The 22,424-nt window shown below is 42.0% G+C and overlaps 1 protein-coding gene across 6 annotated transcripts in view; it reads left to right on the top strand.

Annotated features, from left to right (window-relative positions):
- Positions 1-22,153, top strand: part of tdrd12 (tudor domain containing 12) — a 24,041-nt gene extending 1,888 nt beyond the window's left edge. For 3 of the 6 annotated variants that reach the window (XM_047819854.1, XM_047819853.1, XM_047819856.1), the window contains exons 2-36: positions 127-173; positions 1,624-1,776; positions 1,906-2,042; positions 2,236-2,355; positions 2,468-2,523; positions 2,607-2,692; positions 3,463-3,685; positions 3,776-3,834; positions 3,936-4,027; positions 5,510-5,587; positions 5,664-5,712; positions 5,844-5,917; positions 6,679-6,762; positions 6,844-6,904; positions 7,246-7,353; positions 8,331-8,516; positions 8,752-8,905; positions 9,657-9,781; positions 9,867-10,058; positions 11,159-11,287; positions 11,588-11,705; positions 11,798-11,937; positions 12,603-12,820; positions 13,479-13,560; positions 13,725-13,906; positions 14,639-14,846; positions 16,366-16,458; positions 16,543-16,715; positions 17,810-17,989; positions 18,148-18,206; positions 18,322-18,388; positions 18,507-18,620; positions 19,116-19,269; positions 19,514-19,574; positions 19,945-22,153. In XM_047819854.1, coding sequence (XP_047675810.1) covers positions 135-173; positions 1,624-1,776; positions 1,906-2,042; positions 2,236-2,355; positions 2,468-2,523; positions 2,607-2,692; positions 3,463-3,685; positions 3,776-3,834; positions 3,936-4,027; positions 5,510-5,587; positions 5,664-5,712; positions 5,844-5,917; positions 6,679-6,762; positions 6,844-6,904; positions 7,246-7,353; positions 8,331-8,516; positions 8,752-8,905; positions 9,657-9,781; positions 9,867-10,058; positions 11,159-11,287; positions 11,588-11,705; positions 11,798-11,937; positions 12,603-12,820; positions 13,479-13,560; positions 13,725-13,906; positions 14,639-14,846; positions 16,366-16,458; positions 16,543-16,715; positions 17,810-17,989; positions 18,148-18,206; positions 18,322-18,388; positions 18,507-18,620; positions 19,116-19,269; positions 19,514-19,574; positions 19,945-20,018 — 4,128 coding nt within the window. In that variant the 5' untranslated portion in view covers positions 127-134 and the 3' untranslated portion in view covers positions 20,019-22,153. The remainder of the gene's footprint in view (positions 1-126; positions 174-1,623; positions 1,777-1,905; positions 2,043-2,235; positions 2,356-2,467; positions 2,524-2,606; positions 2,693-3,462; positions 3,686-3,775; positions 3,835-3,935; positions 4,028-5,509; positions 5,588-5,663; positions 5,713-5,843; positions 5,918-6,678; positions 6,763-6,843; positions 6,905-7,245; positions 7,354-8,330; positions 8,517-8,751; positions 8,906-9,656; positions 9,782-9,866; positions 10,059-11,158; positions 11,288-11,587; positions 11,706-11,797; positions 11,938-12,602; positions 12,821-13,478; positions 13,561-13,724; positions 13,907-14,638; positions 14,847-16,365; positions 16,459-16,542; positions 16,716-17,809; positions 17,990-18,147; positions 18,207-18,321; positions 18,389-18,506; positions 18,621-19,115; positions 19,270-19,513; positions 19,575-19,944) is intronic. The other 3 variants (XM_047819855.1, XM_047819857.1, XM_047819858.1) reach the window with 3 other exon arrangements.
- The last annotated feature ends 271 nt before the right edge of the window (positions 22,154-22,424 follow it).

The following is a 22,424-nucleotide window of genomic DNA, read 5'->3' as shown; positions in this document are numbered from 1 at the left end:
TGTATTCTGACTAATCACCACGTCGGCGTCGTCGTGACTAATCACCGTTAGATTTGACTCATCTTTATATTTAAATGTTTATGTACCAGGTGTAATGTGCTCTTTCATTTCTGTTCTGATTCTCAGGTCTGGAAATGGAAGTCGAAGAAATGTTAGAACTGGCAATAATCAAGGTAGAGATTTAACACGATGTAATTGTACATGCAGAATATTATTAAGGCAACTTATCCTTCTTCCTACAGTATTACTGCACTTTACCTTTATTATTTGTCATTTTCATGCAAAGAAAAGCCATAAATCTGACAAATATGACGTACAGAAATCATTAATAAATGCCTACTGTAGTTCTCACCCAGTGTTAATGCTGAAGTCAGCTGAACACACAGGGTAACGCTTTCACTGCTCTTTTCCACATGTGAGTTCACAGCTCAGGGTAATTCATGCTTTCCCACCCACCACCCAGAGACCACAGAAAGTTATTGAAAGGGATTATTCATCATCTCTTGAACATATCTACTTGGGAGAGACTCATTTTACTATTTTAAAGATGCATTACATAAATATGTTTTATTTAAAATATATTCTGATATCACAGGGGAAAAAAATAAAGCGTGACACTGAGATTGTACTTTATATTTCCCAGATAAAGTGTAGTGTTAATGTAGGACCAGTAAAGTAAACCATAATCACCGATTTGTGTTGAGTGAGTTTACCAGATCACATAATGATGTCTAAGGAACACAATTCCAGGCTTTTAGGTTTATTTATCTACCTTGTAGCTACACTGCTTATTTTAGTAGGTTTAGTTTTGTACTGTTTCTGACCTTTTTGCTATGAACTATGTGTCACTTCCCCATTTTCCAGAAAAACAACAATCTAGCACAGTAGCAAGATAACATAATGATATTATTATTAATTAACGGTGCTTGCAAAGCAACATTCTTGTTACTGTGCCGGACAAAATTTCGGCACCTAACTTGTCCCACAGCTTTTGTCCTAGACCCATGAATGAGGTGTCAGATCAACCGGCTCATTGAGGAGAGGTTTGCTATGACTTTTATAAGCGATCGGAATTCCGGAATTCCCGGTACGGAAGCTCAAAAATGGCTTTTTTCCCCATAGACTTCCATTATAAATTTTGGAGATTTATGACTCGGCAAGTTTTCGAGCGATTTACACCGCACTCGACCAGCTCCTTTAGGACCTTACTCCGGACGAAGTTTTATTTCAGTAGCAACTTTTGTCCAAAAGTATTGGCACCCCACCGGGTATTCACGCGAAATCAAAACGTTAACACAACATGGACATGTCATATATAAAAACACTCAGCACGATGAGGGGAACATTTTCTTCAGGAAATGTACATTCTAGTTTTATATTGTATTCCATTCACAAGCCGGCGGCGGCGTAATTATGGTGGTAAGATCCCCTAATACCGTGGGATTGGGTAGAAGGAGGCTTACTAATGTTACAAAGCCAGACATGGAGTACAGATGCACTTGTGGGTGCTTAATAAAATGGTATACGTGTCTCTACAAACTAGGTGTTTCTTATAAATGGTATCTGAGTGTGTTTTTCTTGGGTCGTATCTAGAGAAGTTAACTTGTTCCTTCTATTTGTGAGGTTGTGGATCCAGATTGTATTTGGGGGCGAATTGTGAAAGGGCCTGGAAGTTCTGAAGACTATAAGAACCTGCAGGTTAAAATGAATCTCTTCTATCACGACGTCAACCTGGACGTGCAGAAAGTAAAGCCGTCATCTTTGGAGAAGGGACAGGTACTGTATAATGCACACTAATGAACCCTGTATACGTTTTAGATAAAAATACTGCATGTGATTATATTCGGTGTTCAGCAGCTTGTCTCCTGTAACGACTGAAATCGGTCTTCGTGTCCCCGTCACTAGGTGTGTGTGGTGTTTTGGCCGACGCTGAAGAGCTGGTGTAGGGCCAAAGTGGAATCTCTGTTTCTGGGATCAGGAAGAAGTCAGGCCACTTGCTTCTTAGTCGACCACGGAGAGCATGTCGTCGTCAGCACAGATGAGTACGTGGAAACCGAGACCTTTTGAAGGTTTTGATCCGTGAACGTTTTGTGTCTACATGACGTACGCGGTGAGCGACCGAAACGCTCTGTAGTTTGTGTGGCTGAAATACAATTTAAAATACATCGCAGTTTTTATTTCCCTTATAACGAGTGCAGTTTGTGTTTTTAACATCATCACCCATTTTTCCTGCAGTTTGAGGGCTCCACTCGATACGTTCCTGCAGCTCCCTTTCCGGGTGTTAAGGTTCAGATTAGCTCGGATTCACCCGATGAACCTCAAAGTGCACATCTTCAGTGAAACAGCAGAGCTAGTGTAAGAGGTCACAGTGTCCAGAATTATACACATAAGGCACAAATCTGTAGATCAACGTGTTAATTATCGTGTCAATTCTTTGATTTTCTTCTTTTCTGGTGCCCGCTTTCAGTCCGTCTCCTCACTGGGACAGCTCTGCTACTAAATACATCCACAATCTCGTACAAGGTCACAATTCATTTTGCATGTTCACGCTCGTTCAAAATTTTATGTTGTTATAGGATTTGTAATCCACTTGTCCGTCTTTGCAGCATCTACGTTGGTCGAGGCCGTTCCGTGTGGAACGCATGATGACTGCACGTCTATTGAGCTGTTTCTGACCATCAGAAATGTGAAGGTAATCTCACAGCACCGGAGAGATCGCCGTGTTCACGGACGTTCGGCTGCAGTCTGGATTCGTAGCTAAAGTATTCGATAACCCAGCTTTTTATCTGTCAGCCTTCACCGTTGGCTTAAATGCTGTGCGATCTTAGAACCCCGAGCAATTTAAATGTAGAATGTAAATGTAGAATAATTCCTTCTACATTCGAATCGTCTACATTCCTGTTTGGGTCTTTAAATATTCATGCTATGTGATAAAACTGAGCAAGTATAAAAAGTGGAAACTAATAAAAAAAAAAATAAATACATTTGACACGTATCCATATTAGTGAAGTGACGTGACGTACGGCTAAGTACGGTGACCCGTACGCAGAATTCGTGCTCCGCATTTAACCCATCCAAAGTGCACACACACAGCAGTGAACACACACACACACACACACACACACACACACCATGAACACACACCCGGAGCAGTGGGCAGCCATTTATGCTGCGGCACCCAGGGAGCAGTTGGGGGTGGGGTTCGGTGCCTTGCTCAAGGGCACCTCAGTCGTGGTATTGCCGGCCCAAGACTCGAACCCACAACCTTAGGGTTAGGAGTCAAACTCTCTAACCATTAGGCCACGACTTCCCTCACAAAAGTACAAACTTTTAATACATGCTATGTTAAATACAGGAGTGTGTACTCAGTATCTGATATCATACACACACACACACACATATATGTCATAAGTCATATGAGATTTTTTTTATTCTTTACACTTTATTCATTTTACATTGCAGATCTGCGTAAATGATGATTTGGTGACGAAAAGGTTTGCCTGTTGCTCAAGCGAGAAGTCTTCAGGGGATCAGAGTGGGTTTGTGGTTCCATCCCCTGTTAGCTTGTCCTGGGACATTTTCAGCAGTCCTCAACACATTCTGAAAATGAGCGGCTTCTGTTCGTTTCCGTCTGCACCCTCACATCTTCTAACCTGGAAGAACGAGAGGGATTATTTAGTGCGTCGTAAGTTCTACACTTTCCTGCCCAGACACTCGTTATTTCTGACGTGGTGTCGTTTGTGTGTTTCACGGCCCTCTCCCTTTTATCGTGTAGAAATAGATCGTGAGACATCTTTAGTGAAGCCACTTGTTCATAACGGAGCAGAATCTGCTGTAAGTTCTTTTGCACTGACCATGCAGCTCTTAGACGTAGTAAAGTAAGCAGCGCGTTACAGTCGTTTGGGTCGGTCTAATATCTGGTGATCTGTTTTTAGCAAGAAGAAGAAGAAGAGAAGTCTGACGGACAAGACGTATGTGACAAAAGTTCCATCCCCAAGAGAACAGAGGAAGGGGAAGTAAATTTTGGGTGAGAGCTTTGACACTTTTTTACTTAATAATAATAATAATTATAATAATGAATATTTTTAGATTTGACATTTATTAGTTACTTCTTTAAGCCCCAGCATTGTCCTGTGAGGTGGTAGATATGGAGCTGTAGCGATCACCTGCTCATGTAAAGCTCCCAGAATAGATGAAGGCCAACAGAGTTCATCTGATGCAGAAGATGGACAGACTCCGGCCGTCATGCCGAAATCTAACGTGCTTAACATGGCGAGTCAGAGATAATCATTAAAACTTCAGCAGATGATCAGAGTCAGACATAATTATTAAAAATTCAATATATAAAGGGGATTGTTTTTGTAAATATTTAAGTATTTCAGAGCAAGCTTATTCACCACAAATCAATGAAGGGTGATTATAGCAGTAGCTATGCAGAACAAATTTCCAAATGTTCAAGCCTTCGCTCAGCAAACTATATTTTGTAAACTCGAACCAGACATCAGCAGATTAACTAGCAGACATCTGATTAACGTCATGACCGTAACGGAGACGGTAAGTACTCCGATCTCAACAACATTGAGTAGTGACAAGATGTTAAGTGTTAAATGTTAAGGGTAAATACATACATATGGCCTCAGCAGGCGAGAGTTGGTCATTTATTCATACAAATCCAAGAGTCATGATTTGCTTCAATGTAGTGATGATGTGTCTCAGCCAGCGTGGAACTAAACAACGGCAGCTGATGAGCAAAACATCGTGAGGACTGTGGAGGAGAAACCCAAAACAGTCAATAACATCATTAACCTTTAATCAGAAGAACAGGCCTTGCCGTTGTAACAGTGTCGGGGGGGCTGTATATGTGTTCATCCTCTCTCTCTCTCTCTCCTTTCTCAGAGAAGAGAAGAGAGAGGAGAGAGAAGAGAAGAGAGAGAGAGGGAGAGAAAAGAAGAGAGAGAGAAGAAGAGAGAGAGGAGAGAAGAGAGAGAGGGAGAGAAGAAGAGAAGAGAAGAGGAAGAGAGAGAGAGAGAAGGAGAGAGAGAGAGAGAGAGAGAAAAAAAGAGAGAAGAGAGAGGAAGAAGAGAGAAAGAGAGAAAAAAGAAGAGGAAGAAGAAGAAAAGAAGAAGAAAGAAAGAGAGAAGGAAAAGCCACCCACCCGACCTCTTCCTCACCTACCCTCTCCTCTCCTCCCCCCCCCTCTCCTCTCCCTCCCTCTCTCCTCTCTCTCTCTCCCACCCTCTCTCTCCTCCCTCTCTCTCTCTCTCATTCACACACCTCAGCATCTCCGTCGCTCGACCTCCCTCTCTCCTCACTCGCTCTTACATCCTACCTCTTTTGCACATTAAAGGTGTATTCCACCACCACCACCACCACCACCACCACCCCTTCCCCCCCACACACACACACAGATAGAACCGGTGCCTCCTTCATTTCAGCAAATGTCAAGCTAAGCAAATACCGACGGTGCTGTAAAAACTCGACTACATCCATGAATGCGTTTATATTTCAGGGACTCTGACGAATCAAACATAGAGAATACAGAATGTACCCTTGCAGAGCAGTTGTCTGAGAAACTAACCTTGATTCGGTAAGGTGACGTGTTTTTTAGTCACAAATAACATCTGTTCGGTTTGCATAGCTGACTCTGGTCTCCTTTAAAACAGATTTCTGAAGTTTTTGAACCCCTTCTCAAATTCAGACTTGAGTGCCAAAGTAAGACTTTCAAGTTTTTATGCCTTTTGGCCAAGTTTTAAAACTATACAGTATATTAACTGTCTATGATATCTTTCATGCCTTCACATTATAAACATAGCATATCATTAACATGTAAAAGTGTATTTCAGCATGATGAGACTGACGGTAATCAGAAGACGTCAAGCATTTCTGATGAAACAGCAGAGATCCAGAATGACTTCAAGTAATAAAAACGAGCCTTTTGATTCATTTCATGCTGAATTTTGCTCGTGTGTTAAAACGACCGATGTGTTGGTTCTGATAATGTAGTCGGGTATTGGTGTGATAATGTGCTTTACTCATGATCATACACACACACGGTGTCGTCCTCTCTCAGGTCAGTCACTGTTAATGATACGGTTTAAATACTGTAATAGTTTAAGAAATCTAAGCATGACTAATTCACTGAAAGCAGCACATTTCACAGACTACCCAGATTAATAAACACTTCATTCATTCATTCATCTTCTACCGCTTATCCGAACTACCTCGGGTCACGGGGAGCCTGTGCCTATCTCAGGTGTCATCGGGCATCGAGGCAGGATACACCCTGGACGGAGTGCCAACCCATCACAGGGCACACACACACTCTCATTCACTCACACACTACGGACAATTTTCCAGAGATGCCAATCAACCTACCATGCATGTCTTTGGACCGGGGGAGGAAACCGGAGTACCCGGAGGAAACCCCCGAGGCACGGGGAGAACATGCAAACTCCACACACACAAGGTGGAGGCGGGAATCGAACCCCCGACCCTGGAGGTGTGTGTCGAACGTGCTAACCACTAAACCACCGTGCCCACATGATTAACAATTTTATTATTTAAATCAATTCTATGTCGATGAGTTCCGTAATACATACACACGCTTGGTCTGTGTATTTAAACACTTAGTGGTGGGCTGGAAGTATTTACTGACTCGCTTGTGTGGGTCACTTGCAGTAGTACAAGCGTCATCCCGACAGTGCAAAGACAACCAGCTCTCACTCCAGAGACAAGAACCAAAGAGCAGGTTATTTGTGCCAGGTGGGTCATCTTCATCTTCTCATTCATTTACTCACCTCAGAAATCTTATAGATTTGTTTCCGAGTATAAATTTGTGTGCAGATTGCGACAGTTGCTGAACCCAGATCCAATAATTCCAGACTCGGAATCTCTTGAAGATATCGTAAGTGTTGGAGAACTTGTTTCTGTGTGAAGCCTAAGAAATAGATGTAGAAACATTTCATATGCCCTTTATATACCATTATGAATATTCATTATTTTGTGACCTATGAGAAATTATGATGTTTAACACAATATAAAGAGCCACAGCTTCCCTTTCATGGTTATTGCTTTCATGGGATTACAAGTCTGTCTTCAGGTTTCTCTTGGAGAATAAGGGAGGTTATCCTGCAGTAGGCACATAGTGGATAGGTGGTTTTAGATCATTAGTGATGAGTAACTAACTGTTGTTTTTGGTATTCTATGTGATGTCCTGCTGTAAATGATCTGCTTGGTGTGTTTCAGACTGCATTCTGTGAAACCAGCAAGAGTGGAGTTTTGGTGCACTCACCTGTCACTATCAACCCCTGTAGAACCCTGAGCCAGGCTCCGATCACTGAGCATTTCCTAAAGGTAATCACCATCGACATCAAAATATCTTGTCTACTGGCCACTTTAAAATGAAGGGATATAATTAGACATTTTTAAATCTTTTTTTTTCTTCTTTCAAACAAACTAGCAAGCAAATAAGTGTTAAAGGTGCAGTCTCCGTTGCTTGAAAGCCAATGTTGACATTTGAAATCACCAAAACAAACACGCCCCTAACCCATACGGGTCCCACCCCTGTATCGATAGCTCTGGCCCACACGTACATACGTAACCAAGGCGACTAACGGAAAGAAACGTGTCTTTATCATAGCTGAAGGGAAGAACAATACGATTGTAGATAAACAAACAAGCAAAAATGCCACACAAGCATAATGATGTAAAGGACAAAGGCATATATTAGTTCTGTGTAACAAAGCAAAACCAACGTTACTCACCTATCGAGAAGGAAAAAAGCGCCTCGGCGTCTTAAGTAAAGTCGGCCACATATTCACAGGTCGGAGTTTCCCGAGTCGATAACTCCTGAGCTAAACGCTGTTACTACACAAAACGCGGTTGTAGCTGCCTCTCTACATTACTACGATAGAAAAGAGGTGTTATTTGTGTAGTAACAGCGTTTAGCTCAGGAGTTATTGACTCGGGAAACTCCAACCTGTGAATATGTGGCCAACTTCCTGCTCCTTCAGTTCTCTCCAGCGCTGGAAAGCTGATCCTATATTAACACGTCCTTCTTCTTGCCTTATCGTAAGCCTTTCTTCTCTTTCTTTCTTTGTTTTTATCCTCCATGTCGATGTTAAAACCGCTTTCTGCTAATGTCACACACGCGCACTGAACACTCTCTCCGCCCATATTGACAAGACACGCCCCTTTATGCTCATCGGCTACACGTTTGTTTTGTTTTTGTTTAGTTTGTTGTCCCGACTCATTTTCTGAAGAATTTTCAAACATCAGAGACCCCACCTTTAAAGTGTGGATTTTATGTGTGTCTGTGTGTTTGTGGTTAGTACTTGATGAGAAGAAAGTATACAGGACCAGGCCTGGCCGAGAGTTACTGCTGGCCTTCAGTGGCACGAGGTTGTGACACGGTGCTGATATGCCACTGTGGAGACAATCCACTCTCCTACATCCCACCTCTGCTAGCTCAGCTTCAGTTGGCCTCTTTGTTCAGTGCCCTCACGGCACACACAGGGGTAAGAGACAGACACAAGAAGACTATTGAACCAGTCTCTAATCTCTGGACCATTCCGTGTCCTCCACTATGCCCCAATAAGCTTATTTATGTCTCGATGTTAAAATCCATGTTTTGTCAGGAAGTCGGTTAGATTTTCTTATAGTACACATCGTGGAGTGTTGGTCAGTATTAATGGAATTACATACCATAGATGTTCTATACATTCATTGCGCTCTCTCTTCTTTCATTTTCAGCCCATAGCAGTGATTGTTTGTCCAGGTTGGGAAAAGGTAGAGTCAGTGCTGGAGCTGTTAAAGGAAAGTCGGGCAGCAGTGAATCTTCATCCCTCCGCTGTACTGGTTGGAATAAGTGAGAATGAGGCCAAACAAACCAAGATTCCAAACAACTGTGAGCCACATTACTGTTTATTCAAGTTTATTTATTTCTAAAGCACATTTTACACACCAAAGAGCTGTACATCCAGACATGAAGAAGTGAAACAACAACAACAACGGATCTCACACATACACACACATACATACATACACACACACACACACACATACATACACACACACTCAAACATACACACACACTCACACACACTCATATATATACACACACTCATATATACATACACACACACACTCACACAAACACTCGTACACACACTCATACAGTATACACACACACACACATACACACACGCACACTCATACACACGTGCACACACACACTCATATACACATACACACTCGCACACAAACACTCACACACACACACACACACACTCATATACACATACACACTCACACACTCATATATACACACACACTCACACACTCATACACACACACTCATACAGTACACACACACATTCATACAAACACTCATACACACACATACACATACACACACGCACACTCATACACACTCACACACTCACACACACACACACACACTCATACACATACACACTCATACACAATCACACACATACATACACACACACACACACAAACACTCATACACACACATACACACACACACACTCATACACACAACATACTAAAAACTTAAACATACATTAAAGTCATACTGATTTTAACAAATGATGAAAGCGCCATAGAGCCAGTTTAATTAGTGTTGTGTTTTTTAGGTCAGCTGCTGGTTACCACCCCGTTTAGCCTGGCCAGGTTACTGGAGGTGCAGTTCTACTTTCAGAGGCTCTGTCACCTGATTTTAGATGAGGCTCATAAGCTCTTCTCAAGAGCTCCTGAACAGGTGAAGAGGGGGAAAACTGAATAGAAGCTTTCTCAAAGAAAGATGGTTAAGGAAAGTTCATTTTTCCCCTTCTCTTTATTTGAAGATGACTGCCATCTTACAACATTATCAGAAAGTGGTGTCCAGAGAGGAGAGAACTGTGTGTGCACAGCAGCTTATTGCTGTAGGCAGTCATTGGTGTCAGGAGCTGACGACTGTGGTCCGGAATCACATGGTTAATCCCTGCATCATCATCACCGTGCCGGAAGAGGCAGCCTTATACGGTGGGGTTCAACAGGTTAGTGAGGAGTCGTGCTGAATGAGAGGGCACAGAAAACAAAATGATGGTCTGATTAAACTATATTTGTCTTTCCAAAAGCCCTGAATCCAGTCGATTTTTATTTGGTTTAAATTCGGATCTTAATGCATATGGACTTTTTGTCCGATACACCAATAAACAAAACACCACATGACCAAATTAACACCATCCTCAATCCACAGTAAGGAATGGAGGTGGTAGTGTGCATCGGGGCAGGTTTTAATCAGATCGAACCGGGGCTTTCTTTGGGGTCGACTGTGGCGCACGACTTCGAGGCTTCTGCTACACCACTGCTGAGCTACTCTTGAGGCTGATTGGGCAATTCCTCACAATCTTACTTCAAAATCTACTGAACAGCCTTCCAAGAAAAGTGAAGAAAATTATAACAGCAAGGGCACTAAAGCTGGACACTATAATGTATTACTATAGCAAACTATCAGTAGTATATCGGATGACATTCATTCGTCTTCTACCGCTTATCCGAACTTCTCGGGTCACAGGGAGCCTGTGCCTATCTCAGGTGTCATCGGGCATCGAGGCAGGATACACCCTGGACGGAGTGCCAACCCATCACAGGGCACACACACACACTCTCATTCACACACACACTCACACACTACGGACAATGTTCCAGAGATGCCAATCAACCTACCATGCATGTCTTTGGACCGGGGGAGGAAACCGGAGTACCCGGAGGAAACCCCCGAGGCACGGGGAGAACATGCAAACTCCACACACACAAGGCGGAGGTGGGAATCAAACCCCCGACCCTGGAGGTGTGAGGCGAACGTGCTAACCACCCAGCCACCGTGCCCCCCTTACCGTATGACACGTGCACTGCAAATCAGGAAATTGACAGGGTCTTGGTCATGCAGAAATGGTTGTCTGAGGTACTGAATGTGCAGCAAATGCTCTTTTTTACTTGGCTGGTACAGTAAATTCTGTACAGATATTTGGATCTGTATTCTCCCTAAGCTAATTATAAATATCTGCAACTATGTAGTAGCTTAGAAGCTTAGCACTTGTGTTAACCTTCCATATTTTTAGTGTTCGTTTTAATCCCTTTTTTTTGGCTACAGACGATACTCATGTGTCTGGACTATAATAAGACCTCGGTGCTGCTCGGCTCTTTGGACTTCAGCCCCTCCGTTCCCCAGAAAACCCTTTTCATCACAAACTCAGCAGAGGAGGTAGAGCATGTGTACAAGGTACCTATTAATCAACACCCAGTTTTCTGTCTTGCCATCATTTCACTCCTTATCGTTTGCATTTCTGTCACTGAGCAGACGCCTTTATCCAGAGTGACTTATAATTTATATCAATGTATACAACTGAGCAATTGAGGGTTAAGGGCCTTGCTCAGGGGCCGAGCAGTGGCAGCTTGGTGGACCTGGGATTCGGTCTTATCTAGTGGATGGGAATCGGCAAATTTCCAAAATTCCAAAGTGTCACAATAACGTCCAAGAGGTTCCAGCACTAACAGTCTGTTATGTATCACTGTATATTAGGCTGTCAGCAACACCGCAGCGTTCACTCTCAAAGTACACGAGGGCCTTACCTACCAGTTTGATGCTGTGATTGAACAGTGGAGAAAAGACATTGGACCAGGCACACATGTTATATTGGGTATGTGTACGTGTCCAAATGTAATGTGTTATTTGACATATAATTTATATTATAAAGACTCTCTCAGTGCTTTTACTTTGTTTGATCCCCAGTGACCACCAATGACTGTTTAAAGGCCCTCGGTATCAGGGACGCCACATGCGTGTTGCACTACGGTTTCCCCAGTTCCCCTAAACTGTTTGGGAAGCGCATGTTGTGCATGGTTGAGAACTTTCGGAATCTCTCCTGTAAGGTATTAATCGTGCAATCTTTCTTTTTATCATCTTTATCTTTTAACGCTTTGACAATAGGCTTGACTAGTCTAGTCATTAAAGAAATGATCATATGTCTTGTATTATTTTGTTTATAAATACGTTGCTCAAAAAAAAATGAAGGAAACACTCATTGGATCTCAAACTAAATATTCAGGTTGAAAATCCTGTATTTTTATATACAGTATGTTTAATGTTTTTGAGAACAAGAATCATCAACCCATTGAAAATGGCTGATCCGACTCACAGTGTAAGTCAGTAGTGTGTGTTGCCCCCAACGTGCCTGTATACACTCCCGACAACATCTGGGCATGCTACAGGTGAGATGGTGGATGGTGTCTTGTATCTCCTCCCAGACCTGGATCAGGGCATCAGTGAGTTCCCGTGTGATTTCCCCAAAATGTGCCAGAGGTTCTTGGTTATATTCAGGTCTGTGGAACTTTGTCATAACTGCCTACTCGCTCTGGCCGCGTGATGCCGAAGTCATGCACCACGAGGAACCCGGTTTAATCGAACGACGAAGCTTAACTGACTTGTCATCCAGCAACGATTAAGTCTACACTTAATTTTATAAGCATTTTCGCTTTATTTACGAATGCGTACGGACATATTTTTTGTGCATGTGTGTAATCTGTGTTTTGGTCAGAATCACTCCGAGGCCTCGTCTCCCGCGGTGCGTTCCGTGTTGCTGCTGTCAGAGCAGAATTCTCGTCAGGTGTCTGGAGTGCTGCGCTACCTGAAGCGTACAGACACTCAACTGCCACCAGAGCTTCTGCAGTTTGCACATGGCATCCAGCAGGCCAAGGAGAACCTGAAAGCTGATCATGGTCTCTGCAGCTATCTGAAGAGCCTGGGCTTCTGCAGGTGTTTATACTACAATTTACTACTGTGTGTGTGAGTGTGTGTGTGTGAGTGTGTGTGTGTGAGTGTGTGTGTGTGAGTGTGTGTGTGTGAGTGTGTGTGTGTGAGTGTGTGTGTGTGAGTGTGTGTGTGTGAGTGTGTGTGTGTGAGTGTGTGTGTGTGAGTGTGTGTGTGTGAGTGTGTGTGTGTGAGTGTGTGTGTGTGAGTGTGTGTGTGTGAGTGTGTGTGTGTGAGTGTGTGTGTGTGTGAGTGTGTGTGTGTGAGTGTGTGTGTGTGAGTGTGTGTGTGTGAGTGTGTGTGTGTGTGTGTGTGTGTGTATGTGAGTGAGTGAGTGTGTGTATGTGAGTGAGTGAGTGATTGAGTGAGTGAGTGTGTGTGTGTGTGTGTGTGTGTGTGTGTGTTCCATCTGGAAACATTTGCATCTTTCCAGTTTGTTTGCATTATAAAAATAATCCCCCAGAGAGTTACACACAGGTTACACCATAATGTGTATATATAATAATCAGATATAATAATTCCCTATGAACAGATTATTCTCTAGGACTTTTCTTCATTAGAGCAGATATTCTGCAGAGGAAATGCCTTTTCCTCTCCTTATTCCAAGTAGTTTTGTGACCTGTTACAATATTGTATGTGTTGTTGTTTTTTTTTTGATATGTAGGGACATCACAAGTTGCCCAGACAGACACACAATCAACACGATACTTGATTGTCCTCAACACGCAGACTCTGGTACTGTTTTGGTGAGTTAACTATTAGCTTGAACTGGGTTTCTTCTCTGGTACGATATACAGTACTGTAAGATATAATGCAAGAGAACTTTAATCACATTTTATTTTTAACCCATCAGGACCGCTAGCATGATGGAGTACTAACATTTTATTTTTTTTGTTGATTCCCCCTAAAGGTGTTGCCTCTTTACATCAAGACCGCGAACGTGTATTATGGACGTATCGTGGACCAGAGAAAGAACGGTTACGAGAAACTTGTTGCTGAGATGAAGTCCCACTATGCGAAAGAGAGACTTTGTGCAAAGGAAGTGGTGGAGGGAGGCTTTTATGGAGTGCAGGAGGAGGATGAATATCATAGGTAAGTAGAGTTCAGAGCTAGTAGAGCTAACCCTAAGCCCCAGTGAATTAGTGCCTCCTGTTGCTATCTGATTCAGATTAGTGTTTGTAGGATCTCTGTGTGCAACATGTCCGGTTGTGTGTACTGTCTTCTTTAAAGCTTGGTGTTCTAACAGGAAACAAAGGATCGTTATCGTCTGCTTTCCTCTGAAACAAAAGAATGATAGAATGCACTTTTTTACTTCTCTGCACAAAACGATTAAAGGGTTTAAATGTGGGAAGTCGTGCCCTAATGGTTAGAGAGTTTGACTCCTAACCCTAAGGTTGTTGGTTCAAGTCTCGGGCCGGCAATACCACGACTGAGGTGCCCTTGAGCAAGGCACCGAACCCCCAACTGCTCCCCGGGCGCCACAGCATAAATGGCTGCCCACTGCTCTGGGTGTGTGTTCACGGTGTGTGTGTGTGTGTGTTCACTGCTGTGTGTGTGTGTGTGTGTGTGTGTGTGCACTTTGGATGGGTTAAATGAGTACGGTTCACCGCAATTAGCCGTACATCACGTCGCTTAATCACTTTAAACAGGTTCTACAAAATCTATAAGCCCTGAAGTTTTCTAAATGTTTTATAAATAATTATATAAATTATTATAGTTATAATAATTAAACACTAAGCATTGTACCTTTTATAAACAGGACTATTTACACACACATGCCATGAATTAAGCATAATAACAGAAGGAGGACTGTTTGTGTGTCAGGGTGTGTGTGACCAAAGTGCCAGAGAAGGGAGATCGACTGTTTAACAGCGTCACGGCTCGATTTGTGGATGTCGGACATACACAGGAAGTGAAGTCACATCAGCTTCTGCAGCTTCCCTCACAGTTTCAGAGCTTGCCTGGTCAGGCTGTTGAAATCATCTTGTGCAGGACTCAACCCATTGATGGAGAGATGGACTGGAACCCAAAGGTGACTTTACATAATTGGCCTTCTGCACTTATTCGGATATTTGATCACCTGACTGAATAAACTGATATTTGATTAACCAACTAGAAGGTTAAGTGTAATCAGGTATCAGTTTCTCCTCCAATGAAACGTTCATTCTGTCACCGGCTTCACATGTTAGTGTGTGACGGGTAATAAACTATTAAACACAGCACAGTCTGATTGTAGCAGCCCTCTGGTGTCTGTTTTAGTTACATTTACTTCAAAATGAATGAAAACACACAATTACGACTTTTTATTTCTTTTCTTTTTTTTTTCACTTTATGTGGGTGTTTGTGCACAACAGATAATAAACTAGATTTGTAAAGTTCGTCGCGAAAAACTTTGGTGTTGACTTTGACGAAGCAAGTATTCGCAAAGGCAGGTGTTTTTTGGAGGCGAGTGGACGTAAGGATCAGTGTTGCGTTTGGAGGCAAGTGGACCGACAGCTAGGGTGACAAAACATTTGGGGGCAAGTGCAGACGAGCATCTGATGTCATCTGAATACTCTTGAGGGAGTTCCCCACATTGTTCTGAGTGTTTTGATACGTCACATGTCCATGTTGTAAAAAGTTTTTTGATTTTGTATATTTTGGGGGCGGGGCTGCGGGACAACCGAAAGGCCAGTCGGTACACCAAACCTTTTAAACCTTTGTTCAGAGCATCACCCTAAAGGAGCTGGCTGAGTTTAGTGTAGATAGTTCGAAAGCTTGCCGAGTTATAAACCTCCAAAGTTTATAATGGGAGTCTATGGGGAAAAAAGACCTTTTTGAGAGCCGGTACCGGAAGTACCGGTACTCGATCGCATAAAACTTCAGACCATATGTTCTACAACATATCCGAATTTAGTGCATGTGGCTCGAAAGCCCTAGGAGGAGTTACTCACTCACTCATTCATTTTCTACCGCTTGTCCGAACTTCTCGGGTCACGGGGAGCCTGTGCCTATCTCAGGCGTCATCGGGCTTCGAGGCAGGATACACACTGGACGGAGTGCCAACCCATCACAGGGCACACACACACTCTCATTCACTCACACACTCACACACTACGGACAACTTTCCAGAGATGCCAATCAACCTACCATGCATGTCTTTGGACCGGGGGAGGAAACCGGAGTACCCGGAGGAAACCCCCGAGGCACGGGGAGAACATGCAAACTCCACACACACAAGGCGGAGGTGGGAATCGAACCCACAACCCTGGAGGTGTGAGGCGAACGTGCTAACCACTAAACCACCGTGCCTCCCCTTAGGAGGAGTTACTCTTGATAAATTTTTGCCTAAGCTTAAATAGGAAAACAGAATGTTGGCTTCTACAAAGTGACATAATTATTGAATTGTGATTACAGTGTTTAAATACTGACACCTCGAGTGTTTGGACCAGGTTTTCAAATACCAACTCGTTCATCCACCTGATCTTCTGTTTGTCCGGTTCGGTCCCAAAACATGACCTGTACCGAATTTAGTTTTGATAGAACGTGTTTCTTCACTGTATTTTTGACAGGTTACCAGAGCTATCAGTCAGAAAATCAAAGGAAAAATACATCACGCCAAGGTGGTGATGTGTCTGGGCAACACCGTGTGGGTCGATCCGATGGTAGGATTTAGTACGTTTTCACAAGAATGTTGCATGATATTTTTCAAGTTCTGTACTTCTTATAGACGACTGACTTGTCAACAGGTGTGCATGACGCGTATGCCAGGTATGAAGATCTTCATAAACGAGTATAATGTCCATGCAGAGATTGTGGCCACTGGAATGGGCACCGCAAACCCTCAGCATCTAGAGCTGCTGCAATCACTGTGTCAGGGACAGGAGGCCTCTGCTGTAGCAGTGCTCAGTGAGAGCAACGGGTAATTTATTAGCTTTCGTTTTCCTCCAGATTCTATTTCTGTCTCTGTCTGCTTGGTGTGATCCATAACCACATAGCCAGGATTACACATCGAGTTCTGACACTGCCACGGCCGTCTCTCGTCACTCACGGTGTCATTATTCAATTAATAAAACTATATCACTGCCATAGCTGTGAGCCATCATCTAGCACAAACGTTCGTTCATTTTCTACCACTTAGCCGAACTTCTTGGGTCACGGGGAGCCTGTGCCTATCTCAGGCGTCATCAGGCATCGAGGCAGGATACACCCTAGACGGAGTGCCAACCCATCGCAGGGCACACACACACACACACACACTCTCATTCACTCACACACTACGGACAATTTTCCAGAAATGCCAAACAACATATCATGCATGTCTTTGGACTGGGGGAGGAAACCGGAGTACCCGGAGGAAACCCCCGAGGCACGGGGAGAACATGCAAACTCCACACACACAAGGCGGAGGCGGGAATCGAACCCCCAACCCTGGAGGTGTGAGGCGAACATGCTAACCACTAAGCCACCGTGACCCCCTTAGCACAAACGTATATCTTACAGAAACCTAGACTTTTGATAACCAGTCAAATTCTGATGGACAAAATTCAAATCCTGCCTACTCATATATTCTATTTGCTTCGAAATGTGTCGTTGACGAAAAAATTCCTAATAGATATTTCTCCCAATTTGGTCGTTTGCCAATTTCCACTCATTAGTTAGACGTCTGTAATCATACGACAGCTAATATGCAGGGGAACGAGGGCTGATCGACGTGTACTTCCTCCAAACCAGGTAAAGCCATCTGATTGTTTTGAAACGCTTTTCATTCCGTGCCGCAGCGCAGCTGAACAAATAAAAGCACTAACCGCTCATGAACTACCTCGAGATCGCTGCCTCTTTTGCCCTCTTTGACTCATGGACAGTGGCGACTGTGGCGTTGTCGCCGTTCCGACTTTCAGTTCCTGACGATAAGGAGAATGTGTTCCGTTTGTGCCACTTCAGAGTTTACACCGTCTATAAGTTTTATAGAATCAACAGCTTTTGTGTTCTTGATTCTGAAATCCATCTAATCAGCCGTGAGAGTGAGGCGACGTCTCCGGAACAGACGGTTCAGGCTGCTGCAGAAGCTCTGGCCAGTCCGGTGAAAGCTGAATCCTGTGAACCCTTTCAAAACACATCCCAGATCCCTGAACCTAATAGAGGACAAAGTAAGGTCTCTTCGAAAGCCCGGCTAGACGCCGAACACGGGGATAAGTGAGTAAACAGAATCTGGAACCGACCCGCTTCAAAATATATGTTCATTTAAATAATAAATCACTTTGACTTTCATTTTCCTTCAGGCCATGATGCCAGTTTTACCTTTTAGATTTTGTATAATACTTTATACTTGTTCACACTTCATGCTCATTTAGATCTGCTGAATGCGTGGCTCAGAACTGGACTCCTGCTCTTTCTAACAACTCGGACGAAGGCAAGTCGATTTAAAAGTTAATAGTTATGATTGAATCATGATAATTATGTTTTAGATCATTACCATGAACGACGATCACGGATATTTAAAAAAAAACAAAAAAAAACGTTAACAGATAACCATAGGATCGAAGATGAGGTCTTGCTCTCTGGCCATACACAGAATATTGCTGTACCAAAAAGGTATTTATTTATTTATTTATTTTTTAATGTCATACATTTAACAATGTGAAGAAATTGATCAGATTTTAAAGATGAATAGCAATATTCAATATTCCTCCTTTTTTTTTACATGCTTAAGTCTTCAGCCACAGATTAAGTGGTTTCAGAAAGAACATTCGGTCACCCTGAAAATCAAACTTATCAACCCCATGATGCAGAAGTGTGAGTTCTTCTCTGACAGAGTGATTTACAGGTCAGTGCAAACCTTAAATACTACATTGGGAATATTATATGATATTAGTAATAATATGCATTCATTCATTCATTTACTACCGCTTATCCGAACTTCTCGGGTCACGGGGAGCCTGTGCCTATCTCAGGCGTCATCGGGCATCGAGGCAGGATACACCCTGGACGGAGTGCCAACCCATCACAGGGCACACACACACTCACATTCACTCTCAAACTCACACACTATGGACAATTTTCCAGAGATGCCAATCAACCTACCATGCATGTCTTTGGACCGGGGGAGGAAACCAGAGTACACGGAGGAAACCCCCGAGGCACAGGGAGAACATGCAAACTCCACACACACAAGGCGAAGGCGGGAATCGAACCCCCAACCCTGGAGGTGTGAGGCAATCGTGCTAACCACTAAGCCACCGTGCCCCCCAGTAGTAAATCAGTGTGGCTTACTTTAGTAATATTCTAGTTGTATTTATTAGAGTATTTTTCCCCATTCCAGTGGATATGTAAACAGCCGCCATTACTGTGCCAATCTGGAGCTACACAGTGACATCAGCACAGAACAATCCTCATGGAAAATGGAGTGCAGCGAACCCGTAATCAAACTGGTAAAGAAAGAGAAAGGAGAATGGAAGTCACTGCTTAAATACAAGGTGAGTTTTAAAAAGTCCTTCTGAAGTTCCATTCATCCATCAGTCATTAATATTTCCTAACGATACTATTCGTTTTGTCTGGAGGCACAAACATTTGTAGATTTCAGTTTCAGTCGTCCTTAACAGATGGGCCGGTGCGAGTATTTCAGAAGCTGCTGATCTTGAGGGAACTAAACGATCCCATGTGCTGATGGTCTGCAAACTAAATAATAATTCTTTTCTAATTATTAATTCTTTTCAACAGAGTGCTTTCGTAAGCTATGATTTTGACCACATTGGAGATGAAGAAATTTCTCCCTCAAATGGTACGTTTTAGTGCTGCATACCTATACAGTATAAATAAATACATACATACATACATACATACACACAGCATATATGAGGAGTAGTTAGATGAATATGATAACGTTGTCAAGTCTTTTAGAATCAAAATGTCTATCAAAAATAAATGTAGACATGTTTTTCACATATGTATCAATTTATTCTGGATCTCTTTATGATCCTGTTTTGCAGATAGAGAATATAATAATAGAAAATAAATAAAGACAAAATTTATTCTTAGCTATTATAGCTGATGTGTTTGATCCCCTGCTGTAAATATGACTTTACCTCATATATCAATACAGATGTAAAATGGTTTATTATTATTATTATTATTATTATTCCCACTTACAGGATGTTGGTTATTGGGGAACACAGGAGAAGATGGCTGCTACAGGAATTCAGAGAGCGAGAGTGAAAGCGACTGATCAGACTCGGTTGTTTATGCGTATAAGAGGTTTACACCCCCTGTTGAATTTGCTGGTTCTTGTGATAGTTCTTGTGATCGTTTCTACCTCTTAATACATCGACTAATTCAAAAACATTTGGTTTGAAATCAAAAACTGAATACAAAGCAATAGACCAGAATTTCAGCTTTGACCTTATGACCTTTTTCTTTCACCACATTTTTTTTTTAGGTTCTAGACCTATTGTGGCTCATCTCCGTATTTCTTTCTCTGTGAGTTCTAATCGGACCTTCGGATCCTTACTGCTGACGTGACGTGCAAATAAATGAACCGACATAAATAATTTCAGAACTTTTTTCACCCTTGCAACGTATGAAAATGAAGTGAAAAACGATTTAAGTAAATGTTACTTATAAAAAGTTACAATAACCCGGGATCATAGATGTGCACAGCTTTTTGTAATAGTGCATGTGTTCAAAATCACATTCAGCCTGATAATGAAACATAATTATCATAATTATCTGTGGGATTTTCTTCTTTGATTCATCTTTCTGCTAAAGCCCTGGTTTCCAATTATCTTAAAACTCATGCATGGTACCTCACTTGTTGAATGGATCTGGAGAGAGGTGTAGAAAAATTTTCAAAACGTTAGACGTATCTGAGGGAATACCGTAAATCCCGTCATCAACAGATAGAGAAAACAGAGCACCACAGTTACATCACTAAGAACAGGATGTTCCACCAAAGTTTATTAAAGGACAGGTCAAAAACTCCCTAACCAAGAGATCTATGGCAACATTGAAGGAGCTGCAGGGATATCTGACAAGTACTGATTATTCTCTGTGTCTGGGCTATGGGTTAGGATGGCTAGAGGGAATCCCTTTCTCACAAAAATCATCCAAGTTAACTAAATCACCCCAGATTGGATTAAAATGGGTTATGTCCTGATAAGATATGTTCGGTGCAACTTTGTGCTTTAGGGCTGCTTTTCTTCAGATAGAACCGGGGCATTTATTCATGGAGATGGGAACATGAATAGCTAGAAATTCCCTAGAAGCTAGAAGTTGAATAACCAAATCAACCAAAAGATTTTTGAACTACTTCGTCGAAGCCCAGATCTGAATCAAAACTAAAAATCAGTGGGGTGGCCTGTAAACAGGAGAGATGACTTTATAATGTAATGAATCTAATCTGCACTTTAAGCTGCTTCAACAAGGTATTCGTTCATGCTAACAGGTTATTGTAACTTTTTTCCCTAAATGTTATATTTCTCTAAAACGTTTCGAGTCGTTTTTTTTTTAGTTGCTGTAATTTCATTGACGGTAGAAAAAAAGTTATGATACGATTTATCTTGCATCTGATTTTTACATCCGAAAAACCTGCCATTTTTAGCAGAGGTGTGCAGACTTCCACTGTATCTCTTGAAGATCGCTAAATTCTGATCTATACTCTCAAATCTTCTTTTTTGTTGATTTGCAAAAAAATTCTTTTGTTGATTTGCATTTGTACTTTGGGACGTTGTCATGCAGAAAGGTACAAATCTAACAGAGGACTGCATACTTTGTGTCTGAATAGATTTAAAACTATACACAATTTTCTCTAACTAAAGCCATAGCCACCATCATGCTTCACTCTGGAATATAGTGTTTTAATATAATGAGAAGACTTGTTTTGCCTCATGATTTAGATGTTGTGGTGTTTTTTGTTTTTTTTTTTTGGTGTTTTTTTTTGTTTGTTTGTTTTTTTTGGTTTTTTAAGATTGTTGTCATGCAGGATGTGACCAGTAAAGGAGCAGAAGGAATATTTGACAAATAATGTTTCCATATTTCTCTTCGCAGCCTCTAGGATACGTTTTCCTTTTGCTATTTGTCAAATTTGAAATGACATTCTGTTCTCGTTAATGTTTCTGAGGTGTCACGTTTTCTTAGTTCTGTGGTACATGTGCTTGCTTTGTAAGCTCCAAGGGCAAAGGTTTGGGTTATTTATTTTTTATTTTATTTTGCTTTATTGTAAGGCGGAATTGAGTTTCAGTGTGAAATGTCAAAATTTATTCAGTTGAGAAGAAGTGCACATTCACAAATGGTCAGAAAATGGCCTTATTGTATAGCATTTAGCAGACTTGCTAATTAAACAAACGTTTATGGTTATATCTTCGCTCACTCGGTTTCTCGCAAGTCATTTCCTCTTGGTGGTTTACAGAGATACAGGTGATAAAACAGCAGCCAGTATGAATCTTGATTCATGTGGAGATGTCCTAAGGTTCTGAGTAGATGCCCGTGGGTTACGTTGTGACCAAAGAAAAATAACTGAGTTTGTAGCCCAGTTGAATTGTTCTGTCTTTAGTCATTCTTGAGTTACCACTAAATATAATTCATTTATCAACCATGTGCTAAAATGTTTTCTCTCCCCAGTTAGACATTTTATACA

This window comes from Tachysurus fulvidraco, chromosome 10, assembly GCF_022655615.1.
Source record: "Tachysurus fulvidraco isolate hzauxx_2018 chromosome 10, HZAU_PFXX_2.0, whole genome shotgun sequence".
Taxonomy (NCBI): Eukaryota; Metazoa; Chordata; class Actinopteri; order Siluriformes; family Bagridae; genus Tachysurus; species Tachysurus fulvidraco.
Note: the sequence above shows the minus strand (reverse complement) of the source record. Positions and strands in the feature narration are given on the sequence as shown.